Below are 14,816 nucleotides of genomic sequence, written 5' to 3' on the forward strand. Positions count from 1 at the left end.
CATCATCAGTAATATCAGAGAGAATCATGTCTATTTCAGAGACAAACTCATTTATACTGCCACCCGGAGGCGGTAAATGACCAGAATGTATGCAGTGATGGGTGTAGAGACCTTTACTGCATGACACTCAGGTGATGAGCAGGTGGCCATAGGACAGAGAGAAGTAAAGTTCCACTTTTTAGAAATAAGAAAGCCCGTTCCACCTCCTTGTCCAGCTGAGCAAGGTGGTTGGGTAAATTCTGAATTGACAGAAAGGGCAGCTGGGGTAGCTGTGTTTTCTGGACGGATCCAGGTTTCAGTCAGGGCTAGGACCTGAATGTCAGAGAGATTTATCAATGAACTGATGAATTCTGTTTTGTTCACCGCAGACTGACAGTTCCAGAGACCGAAGGTAACAGAGGATGTGGCAGACGTACATGTCATTGGAAAGGACAGGTTTTGCGGATTGGGGTGTCTATGGGATTAGTAAAGCAATCCTAGGAATGAGTAAAGTAATAGTAGAAATGAGAAAAGTACTCCAAGGGATGAGTAAAGTAGTCCTAGGAATGAATGAAGTAAACCAAGAAATCAGTAAAGGAGTCCTAAGAATGAGTGAAAGAGCCCTAAGAATGAAGGTAGTCCTAAGAATGAGTAAAGTAATCCTGGGAATGAATGAGGTGGTCCTAAAAATGTGTGAAGTAATCCTAGGAATGAGTAAAGTAGACCTGGGAATGAGTAAAGTAGTCCTAGGAATAAGAAAAGTAACACTAGGAATTAATAAAGTAATTATAGGAATGAGTGAAGTAATTCTAAGAATAACTAAACTATTCCTAGGATTGAATAAAGTAGTCCTATTAATGAAAAAAGCAATCCTGGAAAAAAGTGTAGTAATCCTAGGAATGAGTAAACTAATTATAGGAATGAGTAAAGTAGTACTAGGAATGAATTAACCCTAGTAACGAGTAAAGTAATTCTACGGATAAGTAAAGTTGTCCTAGGAATGAGTTAAATAGTACTAGGAATTAATGTAGTCCAAGGAATGAGAAAATTAGTCCTAGTAATGAGTAAAGTAGTCCTAGTAATAAGTGAAGTAACACTCGAAATGAATAAAGTAGTCCTAGGAATGAGTGAAGTAATCCTAGGAATAACTGAAGTAATCATAGGGATAAATAAATTAGTCCTAGGAATGAAGGTAGTCCTATAAAATGAGTAACTTAGTCCTAAGAATGTGTGAAGTAAGCCTAGTAATGAGTAAAGTAGTCCAACATCTAAATAAAGTAATCCTAGGAATGACAAAAAGCAATCCTAGGAATGAATAAAGTAATCCTAAGAATGAGTAAAGTAATCCCAGGAAAGACTAATGTAATACTAGGAGTGAGTAAAGTAGACCTAGGTTTTAAAGTAATCCTAGGAATAAGTAAAGTAATACTAGGGATGAATAAAGTAGTCCTAGTAATGAATGTAGTCCTAGGAATGAGTAAAGCAATCCTGGGAATGAGTGAAGTAATCATAGTTATTAGTGAAGTAGTCATAAGAATGAGCAACGTAATCCTAGGAATGAATAAAGTAATCCTACAAAGGGGCAAAGCAGTCCTAGCAATGTGTTAAGTAATCCTAGAAATTATTAAAGTAGCCCTAGGAATGAGTGAAGTAATCCTAGAAATAACTAAAGTAATCATAGGGATAATGAAAGTAGTCCTAAGAATGAGGAAAATAGTCCTAGGAATAAGTGAAGTAACACTAGGAATGAATAAAGTAATCATAGGAATGAGTTAAGTAATTCTAGGAATAACTAAAGTATTCCTAGGATTGAATAAAGTAGTCCTATTAATGACAAGAGTAATCCCAGTAATGAGTGAAGTAATACGAAGTATAAATAAATCAGTCCCAGGAATGAGTACAGTAATGCTAGGAATGAGTAAAGTAATATCTGAAGAGGAACTGTGCTGCAATAGAAGGTAAAAGTGAACCTGAGCAGGTTTCCAGGTGTTTAATAAAAGTGTTACGCAGGTAAATATCTCAGAAAGCCATTGGCCAATGATGACGATGATGATGGACGCCTCTACCAATGGTCAAAGTCCCAGGGATAGCCCCACATTCACCTTAGAACCACCATGAGGATCCAGAAACAAGTGAAAACCAAGATAGTCTATAGCTGCATTTCCATTACAATTTTTCGCAAAATAAAAGCGATATTTCAAACATTTCGATAAAGTGAAATTGCGATTTGCAGGTGTTTCCATTGAATGGTGTTTAGCGCATTAGCCGTTATTCTCGTAAAACCTCGACCAACGAGACTCCACTTTGAGGACAATAGAAATTTCAAAATCTTTGTAAAACTCTGCATTTTGCCTTTCTTTGCTATCAGGGATGGCGATTATATTTTATTTTCTTTCATTATTTTTAAAAGATATCCATCTCCTCCTGCGTCTACTCATACTGCGCCATCTTTATTTGAAATGAACTGGTCACGTGACCCGCTACGCCATGTCCGATGAAGCGTAAATACAAGAAAAATGTTTCCATTAATTACGCTTTTGTGATATACTTCTATATCGACACGTCTGAAAAACCACCTCATGAAAGCATAAAAACTTTCTAGTGATTTTGAGAGTTTTTTCGAAATGTAGGTGTTTCCATGACCAGTTTTTTATTGTGATACTTAGCTTTTGCGCAATTTTAGGGGTAATGGAAATGCACCATATTATAGGAAGCCTTCACTATAAAACCTCCATCTCCATGGAAACCAGCAGGTTCATGATTCATGTCAATCTAAGGCAGAGACACAGCAGTTTTTAGAGATGGAATCAAACTTTTCACCACAAACAGCAACAGTAAGACCTGGTTTCTGGTTCTGGCTGCTAGCTCCAGAGTTTCTGTCCACCGTGGTGAGACAGAAACTCTGGAACCAGCAGAGTCTCTGCTTTCAAGGAGTCCTGGTTTGTGAGGAGAAATTAGCAGAAGCTCTAAAATAGACAGATGTTCTCATGGTTTCTACATTCACACAGAACTGCTGGGGTTTGAACTGTGTTTGGTTTGGATGCTGATGCTTGGTGGAGTCTTTTAGCTCAGTTTCTCCCGTCATGTTGCTATGCTATATGTTAGCATGCTGCTTCATGCTGCTAACATCTGCTGGACTCTAGGATTTCATGCTAACTCCTGTACAGGGGAGGTTTGTGATGAAGAGCTGGTTTCTTACCTTGATCAGCTTGGTGGCCCTGATGAAGTTCACAGCGTATTCGTTGTGTTCCTCCATGCCTGTACCAATGGTCAGGATGTTGGGGTCAAAGATGATGTCATTGGGATCAAAGCCCACCTTGTTGACCAACAGCCAGTACGCCCGAGTGCAGATCTCCACCTTCCGCTGTGTATCTGTGGCCTAGAGATGACGGCACACCCGACATTAAATCTGTGAGAGTTTGGTTGTGATCACAGGTGTGTTTAAGACCATCCTCTCACCTGTCCTTCCTCATCGAAGGCCATGACCACCACAGCAGCTCCATAACGCTTCACAGTAGCAGCTCTGAGCAGGAACTCCTCTTCTCCTTCTTTTAGACTGATGCTGTTGACGATGCACTTCCCCTGACAACATTTCAGCCCGGCCTCAATCACAGAGAAGTTAGAGGAGTCGATGCACAGAGGAACCTGAGTGGGTCAGAAGATGTTCTGTTCGTTTACAGGAAAACTTGAATGAAATGTCAGCAACAGAACTCCATCAGGAAAGAATGAAGATCAGCTGCTTTCTGAACACTTTAATATCAGATTTTAGATGAGACATTACAATTTCTCTACACACTAAGGATGTCACAATTACTTGATTCACAGCTAATCTCATTATGAAAAACCCCGACTAATTAATGCTAAAGAGTTGGGATGCATGATGTTGGATCTATTATGGAGATACTTTAAAAGTCATTTGGCAGATACTGATGGACTTTTCTTCCCAGCTCCTGTTATTTTATTGGTGAAATGGCCAACATGTTTTCATGGGAAATTCTGGCAGAGGAAGTTTTTTTCCCTCCAAACTAATGGATTAAATCCTCCTGGAGGGATGAAACAATGAGGCAGGTGTGATGGTGGAGGACAGGTGAGACAAACAGGAACTCTGCAGGACCTTGTGGCTACATGTGGCAACCACCAGGAGAATCATGAGGAATCTCTGGTGTCACCCACAGGACAACCAGTTGTTTAGAGCTCCTCAAATCCAGTGTTAGCTAAAACAATGCTAACGTCAAGTTAAGCAAAAGCTATAAAGTTCAACAGACATCAGTGCACAAGAGATTTGTTTTTTTAAACAATATCTTTATTGCTTTTTCACAACAGGCAAAGGCAAGAAGAAAAAAAAGGGAACAAGAAAAAATAACAGAACAAGAACAGAAACAAACACAATGTGACTAAAACAATAACAATAATAACAAAATAACAATATTGAAAAGTCAAATTGACAATTGAGAGGGTGTTAAAACCAAGAACTCAGGCAGTGAGATGTAAGTGTAGTGTTTGATATCACTACTCAAGTGTATGATTCTCTTGGTATGTCTGTCAATTGAGGCCTTTCTTCATAGTCTGTGCATTTGCAGAACCAATGTAATCCAAGAAAGTGGTCCAAGTGTTGTAAAACAGTGAAGGTTTGTCTTTAGCACATTAAGTCACTGCTTCCAGAGGGATACGTTCCATTATACTTTGTGTCCACTGTGAGAGTTTAGGAAGTTTGTCAGCAATCCACTGAAGCAGAACGGACCTTCTGGCACTAAGCAAGAGCACATCAAGCAGTCTTAACGAATGAGGTGGAAGATTCAGACTGGAGTGTAATCCGAGGATACAAGACATAGGAGATCGAGATCGTTGCCAAATATTGCAGAGTTCTCTTCGCATACATTTCTTCAGAAGCTTCTAAAAAGGGGACAGTCAAAAATACGATTGTATGTACCATCAGAGATCTTGCATTTGTTACAAAGTTTGGAAAATGTAGGGTTAAATTTATTCTATAACACTGGTGTAATCTGGAGCCTGTGTATAATTTTGAACTGTAATTCTTTAACTTAATGAGTGGATAAACAGCCAGAGGAACTCAGCCATACAGCTCCCCACTCACCATCTGCAATCACTACACCTAGGTCAGCTTCCCAGAGTAATTTAAGATGCCCTGCACCCCCTCCTGGACAGAGCATTATAAAACCTGGAGGTCAATTTTCCGGGCTTGGGATCCTGCAAAAACCTGGCCTCTGAGGAGATCAAACTATGAATCTGCAGATACCTGAATAGATGTGAGGAGGGGAGGTCGTGTTGCTCCATTAGCTTGTTAAAAGATTTTATAATACCATCCGCCACAAGATCCCCTATAGTACAAATACCTTTATACAAATGCACAGTTGTTGAGACCAAGGGGATAAATCAGGATTTAAATGAATAGGGGAGAGGAGAGAGTGAATCCTCTCGAGACTGTATATTGTTAACAGATCTCCAAACCTTCAATGTATTTTGGAGAAGAAAATTGCCCCTTTCTTTGTCTGATACTTATTTCTTAGAAACATATATTACATATAGTGGGGGTCATTTCTAAAACATTCCCAAAGATGGTGACAGAGGCAAGCTAGCTGGTAATATTTAATATTTGGCAACGATAGCCCTCCTTCTCCCAGGGGAAGTTGCAATTTTTGTAATCTTAATCTGGCCCGTTTATTCTTCCACAAAAAGAAAGATAATGAGCTATTTATATTGGAAAGTGACTTTCTAGTCAAAAGAACAGGAACCATTTGGAAGACAAAGTAAACGAGGAAGTATGTTCATCTTAAAAAGGTTCACTCTACCTATAAGAGATAATAGGAGACAAGTCCAGTGGGCCAGGTTCTCTTTAATTTTATGGATCAAAGGTAAAAATGGCCTTATAAAGGCCAGAAAGGGACAGATAGATGATCCCAGATGGTGACCATAGAAAAGAGTCAGCGCTGGACGTGGAGATATTAGGTGTCAGAGGTATAACCTCTGACTTCGAATAATTAATGTTGTAGCCCGAAAACTGTGCAAAAGTTTTTATAATCTAAACACTTCTAGCAATAGATGCCTCAGGACCACTTAGAAAGAGCAAGCCATCACCAGCATAAAAGGAAACTGTATGGTTTGGGGGGGGGCTATATTGATGCCTGCCACCAGAGGGTCACTCCGCATTGCCCCCACCAAGGCTTTAACGGCAAGTGCAAACAGAAGAGGCGAGACTGGACTGTACCCCAAAAATTCAACTGATAGCCCCATTTAAAGAGGAGATATTGTTAAAATCGAAGTATAAAAGAAGGGGCGAGACTTCACCACGAGAAATCTTACTTTCAGGTGGATAAGAAGTACATTTTCTACGCTCGACGGTCAAAGGCTAACTAGCACCTAGCAAGAGCCGACTTAAAAAATGGCTGATTTGGAGTTAATCTTGCAAGAATTGAAAGGATTTCGACAAGAAAACAAAGAACAGTTGGGGGAAATAAAAGGCGAAATATCAAAGATCAATGCAAGAATGGAAGAAGTGGAAAGTCGTATAGAAAAAGCCGTAGAGAGGAGACAGACTACAGAGGAACCAACAGCGGAGACGCTAAAGCTATGCGTGAAGCTAGACGAGAAGCTAACGGACTTGGAGAGTCGCTACAAACTCGAAAATATAAGGATATACGGGGTACGTGAGGGTGCTGAGAAGGACTGTACAACTATGGCCGCCTTTGTGGACAAGCTGCTCCGAGAGGGTCTGGAGCTGTCTGAGGACGTGCCGGACTTGCACATTGAGAGAGCGCATCGCTCACCAGGCCCTCAGCCACCGGCGGGAGCGCCTCCGCGCTCCATATTGATGAAGTTTTTAGGTTTTACAACCAAAGAGATGACGCTCCGGAGGGCCTGGCAGAAGAAGGGGTTTAAGTGGAAGGACAATCATATAAACCTGGATCATGATTACCCACCACGTATTATAGGTAAACGGAGGGAATACGCCAAAATTCGCAAGGTTTTGAAAGAGAATCAAGTTCAGTTCCAGACCCTGTTCCCTGCCAGGCTTCATGTGAGACATGAGGACGGGACTCAGGTATACGACTCAGCAGCAGATGCTGCAGAAGACCTCACGAAGAGAGGCTAAGCGGTCAAGACGATGAAAACACCGGAATCACTTATGGAGCGGATTAAACAGCTGACGTGGACGAGACCGGACCAACGCGTAAGGAGGAATGCACCAGAACCAAGCCGCGACGCGACATACAAAGAGAAGCTTCGCGCTTTCAGGAGACCTTCTCCAGGCACAAATGTGGAGTGATGTTCGGGTCCGGAGTTCTCCATGTTGTATTTACCCATCGTGAATCACTACAACCACATTGGTGACTGTTGAGTGGGTGAGTAGACTGTGGATTAGGTTAAGGGGTTCAGTTGGGACAACCTTCATGACACTGTGTTAGCCAGTAAGGACCCCCTCTACCTCACACAGGAGAGGGGTCTTTGCCTTATAGCGCCTCTCAGGGTCTATCTATCGTTCAGACTCCCACATAGGGAGTCACATGCTGTATTTTTTTGTTTTGTTTTTGTTCAGTCTCATTTTGTTGGATTTTTCCATGTTTTATATGAGTGTTACATACAAGCTGTTCATCCTCTGCTGTTCTGTGAAGAGAAGGGGAAGAGTACCATGTTAATTAGAGCTGTTAACCTCACTGGTAGGCTGCAGGTAGGAGGTGCTGCAGGTAGGTGACGCTGGTGGCAGGTAAGTGTTGTGGGTGACGTAGTTCCGGGGAGACGGCAGATTCAAACTAGGCATGCCCAAACATTTATACTTTCATTCAGTTGTATTTTGTGCCAGCCTAATCAAAATATTCTTTAAAGTAGGAAAATAGTGTCTTTAAAAGGTACACTCTGGAGCACAGCAGGGAGGATTTGGCCAGCCTGACAGATTTTATAGATCGTTGATACGACAGAATAGTCATGGGGAAACCAAACAACACGTCCACCCCCTCCACCTCATCTAAATCCAAGAGACAGCGAAATGAGGATTCACCTGGAGCTACACCACCGGGGAACGACTCAACGGATGTTCTGATCTCTATAGATAAGAAACTCAGTAGTTTTGATGCATGTTTGAGCCTGGTAGAAATTCTCCACAAAGAGTTCCAGGCGCTACGTGAATCATTAGAATTCAGCCAGAAGCAGGTGGAAACTCTGGCTGTAGAAAATGCTGGTCTCAGAAAGTCGGTAAAATCCCTCACCGAGGGCTTGACCCGTCTCTCGGAGGAAAATAAGAAGATGAAGGAAACGGTGATCGATCTGCAGGCGCGGAGCATGAGAGAGAACCTGGTATTTGCAGGGATTCCAGAGCAGATGGAGGAGGACCCTGAGACCACGGTGAAAAACTTAATCAAAACCCACCTGAAGCTCCCGGAGGAAACGGTGAAAAACATCTCCTTTCACAGAGTCCATCGGCTCGGCGGGAGGAAACCCGGGTCCAGCAGACCAAGACCTATTGTAGCGAAGTTCGTCAGCTTCAAACAGAAGGAGCAGGTGAAGAACCAGGGCCACGAACTGAAGGGAACCAACTTTGGAGTAAACGACCAATATCCGAGAGAGATTCTGGACCGACGGAGAGTCCTGTTTCCCATCAGGAGGAAATTTATCGCTGAAGGCTCTCGCCCTGTCATCGCGGTGGATAAATTATTTATTAATGGACAGCTGTACCGCGACCCGGACATCACTCCGTGGCTCTACTGACTTGGTATGTGCTTTAATTTTCCTGTTTTCTCACTAGATCATGTTATATCCATAAAACTGCCATAAAAGATAATTTAGTTAACAGTAAATCCACTGCTCGTCTCCACTACACTGCTCTCAGCACAGATGAGTTTTTTAAATTACTTTTAATTAATAACACTTTATCATTATATTATATACACATCAGCCCTTTTTATGATTCACAGGATCACACACAGAACAGCACAAGCGCACACACATCCCTGTCACAACCAGCTGGCATACACACATGCACGCGGAGAAGCAGTGGGATGCACGCACACACGCTTCAGTAATATGCATATAGCCTCATTTCTGTGGTTGGTTCATGAACGAACTCACATTTGTCACTTGGAATGTGCGTGGAGCTGGCACAAGGGAAAAGGTTAAATTTTGACATAGATAATACAATCATAGATCCAGAAGGCAGATTTATAATAGTTACATTATCTATTAAAAATGTTAAGTTATGTATCGCAAATATATCAGGTCCAAATGTAGATGATCCTCCTTCTTTCACTCCCTCTTCGCCTCACTCTATGGTCACTCAGATAACACATTAATTATAGGAGGTGATTTTAACATTATACTGGACAAACATAGTACCACAGGAGCTCATCGAGTCTGGAAATCCTCAGAAACTGTAAAACAGTACATGAAGGATTTTGGTCTCTGTGATGCTTGGCGCTCTCACCATCCCACACTAAGAGAATACACCTTCTTCTCTTCAGTTCACCATTCCTATTCTAGATTAGATTATTTCTTAACTAGCAGCTCGCTGATGAATGACATGTCAGAAATCAAGATCCATCCTATTAGCATTAGTGATCACGCACCAGTATCATTCACTCTGAGAAGTAAGAGCAATAAACCAGCAACTAGAAACTGGAGATTTAATACGTCATTACTTAAAGATCCTGAGTTTATCAGCTACTTTAAAAGAGAATGGTCCTTATATCTAGAAAATAACGACTTGCCAGAAACTTCAGCGTGTGTTCTTTGGGAAGCAGGAAAAGCAGTAATGAGAGGGAAAATTATTTCCTTTTCTTCTCATAAGAAAAAGAAGGAAACTTTGAGAATTTCAGAGTTAGAACTCAGAATTAAATCCTTAGAGGACGCTTACCATGTCTCCCCAGAAGAACACACACTAAATGCTATAAGGAAAGCTAAACTTGAACTTAATGACATAATAGATAAAAAGACGCAATTCTTGGTGCAAAGACTTCGCTTGGAGAACTTTGAGCATGGCAACAAATCTGGAAGGTTCCTGGCTAATCAGTTAAAAACAAACAAGGAGAAAACAACCATCTCCTCTGTCAGAGATCCAGAAGGAAACATCAGCCACGACCCTGACAAGATAAATAACACTTTCAAAGAATTCTATAAAACATTATATACATCACAACTAACTACAACAGATGACAATATTGATAAATTTCTTAGTAACATCAATCTTCCAAAAATAAAACATGAAAATAAAATGGTCTTGGATTCCCCCCTTTCAGTCGGCGAACTCCATGAAGCTCTCCAGCATATGCCCAACAATAAAGCTCCAGGTCCAGATGGTTACCCAGCAGAATTCTACAAAGAATTCTGGACAATGCTGGCACCCACTTTCTACAATATGATATTAGAAATAAGGGAAAAACAAAAAATACCTTCAAATATGAACCTAGTCAATATTACTCTACTATTAAAACCAGGTAAAGACCCGACACTTCCATCCAGTTATCGTCCAATTTCATTAATAAATGTAGATCTCAAAATAATTAGCAAACCTTTGGCCAGAAGAATAGAAAAAATAACCCCTCTAATAATATATCCTGACCAAACAGGCTTTATTAAAGGTAGACATTCCTCTACTAACATGCGTAGATTAATTAACATCATAGATTATTCTACTCTACATAACCTGGAATCCACAGTAATTTCTTTAGACGCAGAAAAAGCATTTGACTGAGTAAACTGGAAATTTTTATTTGCAACGTTAAACAAATTTGGGTTTGGGTCATCTTTCATAGATTGGATAAAAATATTATATAACAACCCAAATGCATGTGTGAAGACCAATGATCAAACTTCTCCAAGCTTCTGTTTGCAGAGAGGAACCAGACAGGGCTGCCAGCTTTCTCCATCACTCTTTGCTATTTTTATTGAACCCCTAGCTGCTGCCATAAGACAAAATAAAGAGATTAAAGGAATCCATGCTAAAAATATAGAACACAAGATAAGTCTTTATGCTGATGACGTATTACTTTTCCTCCAGAACCCACCGACGTCTCTCCCCCAGACAATCACACTTATTAACACATTCTCATCAATATCTGACTACTCTATTAACTGGTCTAAGACTATTGTTATGCCCATCAACTGTGACCTACAAAACATACCCAATACTACAATACAGTCTGGAAACATTAGATATCTAGGCATAAACATTTCCCCCAGGCTATCAGAACTAACAAAGCTAAATTATGTCCAGCTACTTAAAGCAATAGAGGATGATCTCTCATGGTGGAGGCGCTTACCCATATCACTCATGGGGAGGGTTGCCACAGTTAAAATGATGGTTCTATCTAAAGTAAACTACCTGTTTTCAATGATACCCACTAAACCATCCTCCAGCTGGTTTAAGTCACTGGACTCACATATATCTAAATTTTTATGGAAAAATATGCCATCACGTATCAGTCTAAAAACTTTACAACAGACTAAAGATAGAGGCGGCTTGGAGCTACCCGACTTTAATCATGTTTTCTTAGCTAACAAGCTGCAGTATATCTCCAAATGGCTTAAACCTAGCAGTCTGGATGAATCATGGTTAGATGTAGAGCAAGCATTGTGTGAGGATGTGTTTATCTCTGACCTGCCATTCATCAGCTCAACCATCAAAACACATAAGTGTTTTAAAAGCATCAATATCAGTTCCTCCTTAGTGGCTTGGTGGGATTTTCTAAAAATAACCAAATCCTCACTTTTTCCATGTAAGTTTACACCCCTCTGGAACAACCCTGACATCCTGCAAAACAAAAAGCTTATCAATTTTACTCAATGGAAAAATAAAGGAATAAAACAGTTAGAACATATAATAGAAAATGGAAACTCCTTCTCATTTAATATTCTCACTTCACAATATGGAATCAGTAGCAAAAATTTTTTAGAATATCACCAGCTTAAATCTATTATATGTAAAAAATGTACCATTAATCAATTAAACTTACAGCTACCTATTAGGGTGGCAGAATTCATGAATCTCAATGCCCCAAAGCTATTATCAAAAACATATAGACTACTATCTAAACTAGAAGACTCAATCTGTCTTCCAACTTCAAAATGGGAGGGTAACTTATCCAGTAACTTTAATAAATATAATTACACAAATATGTTTAAACACCTTTAAAATGACTAAGAATTCAAATATGCAACTAATACAATTCAAAATTCTGCATAGAACTCATTATACAGGACAAAGGATGTTCAGGATGGGTCTGTCACAATCAAACATCTGCCCACACTGCAATGAAAACACACCTGACAACTATCTCCATGCCTTGTGGTCCTGCACACCTGTCCGCAGGTTCTGGCTTCAGGTATGTGTGGACATGTCAACATGGTTTAAATGTAATATTCCTACAATCCCTGCACTATGTCTACTAGGTGAGTTGGGTGACATTAATATGGTTATTAACTCTGCACACATGATACGCACAGCATTATGCATCGCAAACAAAAAACTATCCTTGTGAACTGGAAAAACAAAAATAATCTGTGTATTCAGCAGTTTAGGAATCTCTTAGTTGACCACATCAGTAGTGAGACAAAGTCTGCCTCCTCAAAGAACTATTTAGCTGAATCTCATTCCCTCTGGTCCCCTGTGCTTAGTTCCATCACTTAGTGTAGGTGGAGGACTGTGGACCGGGATGCTTGTATGTAGTGTGTGTGTCTATACTTTGGATGATGTTTGTGTGGATGTGGGGGTATGTTTGTGTGCGTACATATGCATGTGTTAGGATGAGTGGGGGTGTGTCTGGGGAGTGAGAGTGGGAGGGTTTGATGCTGTGTGAGTGTTTATATTGTGTGGGTGGGGCTGAGAGTGCATATATGAGTTAGGATGAGTGGGAGTGTGCAAGGAAATAGGTGTGTGCATGTGTTTCTGGAGCCATGCGGGGTGGAACGGAGGAGACCATTCAGTAGTCTCCTTGGATGCACCCCGTGGCGACTCGCCTCTCAGTTTTAATTGCACCAAGACACCAAAACACAAGAAACACAACACACAAACAACACCTGGGGGGGGGGGTTGCTTGGGGCTCGCTGTCCTCTGGTCCGCCTGGGGTGTCCCCAAAGGGGCATGGTGGGTGGGTTGGGTGTGGCGTGACTGTGTTGTGGTGAGTGCTTGTGGGTAAGGCACAGGGGAGGCTGTGAGTGTGGGGTTATATGGGGTGCAGATTGGAGTAGGTGGGGAGTGGGCTCGGACATTGGGGTGTGTGCTGGCCTACGCCGGGTGGTTGTCTGGGGGGGCCTGGTCCTCCTAGGCATGTTGCGGGCCCTCTGCCTTTGGGGGGTGGGGCGGCCGCCTCTGGGCTCCTGGGGCTGGTCCTTGGCGAGGCCGGCGGCTGCTGAACTTGGCCCACTGGGACCTGTGCCCCAAGACCGTGGGGGGCTCTTGCTGGGGCTCTCCTCTGCCGCCCTTCGGGTGGGGCTGGAGTCATCTTCGTGGTGGGGTGGCTTGGGTTGGTGCTCCGGGTCTGCTGCTGAGGGCTCGGGCCTCTGGCCCTGGTCTGCCTCTGGCCTCCATGGAGGCGTGGTCGCATTTGCATGATCTCACTCACCACTCTTCATCACTGATCATGCTGACACAGTCACTGAGTTGTCCAGTGGGTTTTAATACTAAGCGACAATTATATTTTTATTATTTTTTTAATTTTTCCTGTGAGTTAGTATCTGGTCGCTGTTATGTCTTTTTGATTTGGTTATTATTTAAAAACTCTTGATGACTAATTTTTTTCTGTGTGTGTGTTTCTGCTTTTGTAAAAGTTGTAGGAAATTTTCTGGTGTGTTCATGTACAGGTGTAACAGTTTGTTGTCTGGTGATGGTGTGGATTGAAGGGTCGTTTCCTTCTGTCTGTGATCTTTTTGTCTCCTTTCTTCTTTCCCTTTTGCTCTTTTTGCTATTTTCCATCTTTTTCTGTCCCCTCCGGTCAGGTCCAGCAAGATTACATAGATTCCGTGATTCAAAGTAAATAAATAAATAAATGAATCAGATTATCAAGAGGAGCCTTACCCATAGGCCTCCCCTTGGCAGAGCAAATTTGTTCAGCACGATACAGAAACCAGATTATCATTTTGCTGCTATGATGCTGGACAGGACAAGTTAAAAAAAAATCTCACTGGTAAACAGCTCTAATAAACAATGTTTAGATGTCAAACAGGCCTATAAAATTTGTCTCACTTAATATAAACGGTATACTCAATCCAATTAAAAGATGGATAATGTTGTCACAATTGAGACGAGATAAAGTCCAGATAGCATTCATTCAAGAATCTCACCTTAGTGATACGGAACATGCTAAACTGAGTAAAATGGGGTATAAAAAAGTGTATTTCTCCTCCCATGGCTTGGGAAGGCGGAGAGGGGTGGTGATTTTGTTGTCCAGTGTGGTGGATTTTGAATACATATCTGAACACAAAGATAAAGAAGGGAGATATATCATGGTAAGAGGTAAAATAGAAGGTGTTCTGGTGAGTCTTCTTAATGTATGCATCCCTCCCGGTAGTGACTGGTCCTTTTACAAACATATACTTGAAACTATGACAGCTAAAGGCCAGGGCATTGTAATTTTGACAGTTCAAATGGGAAACCTGACGCTAAAAATATTAGTAAAAAAATGAACAATTTTATGAAAGTATTAGGAATGGTGGACGTATGTAAAGAAAAAAACCCAACAGCTCGAGACTATACGCATTATTCTGCGGCACACAATGTAAATTCCCGAATTGATTTATTCTTGATGTTTAAAAAGGACATTTTTAGATTGGATGGGTGCGAAATTGGTACTCGTACTTTCTCAGATCATAGTCCCGTTTATCTATCAATTGAA

The 14,816-nt window shown here is 41.2% G+C and overlaps 1 protein-coding gene across 1 annotated transcript in view; it reads right to left on the reverse strand.

Annotated features, from left to right (window-relative positions):
• The window catches only part of mtr (5-methyltetrahydrofolate-homocysteine methyltransferase), a 119,857-nt gene that overhangs the window by 75,571 nt on the left and 29,470 nt on the right, over positions 1-14,816 (reverse strand). Inside the window, exons 15-16 of the mRNA XM_041973173.1 lie at positions 3,439-3,624; positions 3,179-3,358 (exon numbers count right to left, since the gene is read on the reverse strand). Coding sequence (XP_041829107.1) covers positions 3,179-3,358; positions 3,439-3,624 — 366 coding nt within the window. The remainder of the gene's footprint in view (positions 1-3,178; positions 3,359-3,438; positions 3,625-14,816) is intronic.

The sequence above is a fragment of the Melanotaenia boesemani genome, chromosome 21 (assembly GCF_017639745.1).
Source record: "Melanotaenia boesemani isolate fMelBoe1 chromosome 21, fMelBoe1.pri, whole genome shotgun sequence".
Taxonomy (NCBI): domain Eukaryota; kingdom Metazoa; phylum Chordata; class Actinopteri; order Atheriniformes; family Melanotaeniidae; genus Melanotaenia; species Melanotaenia boesemani.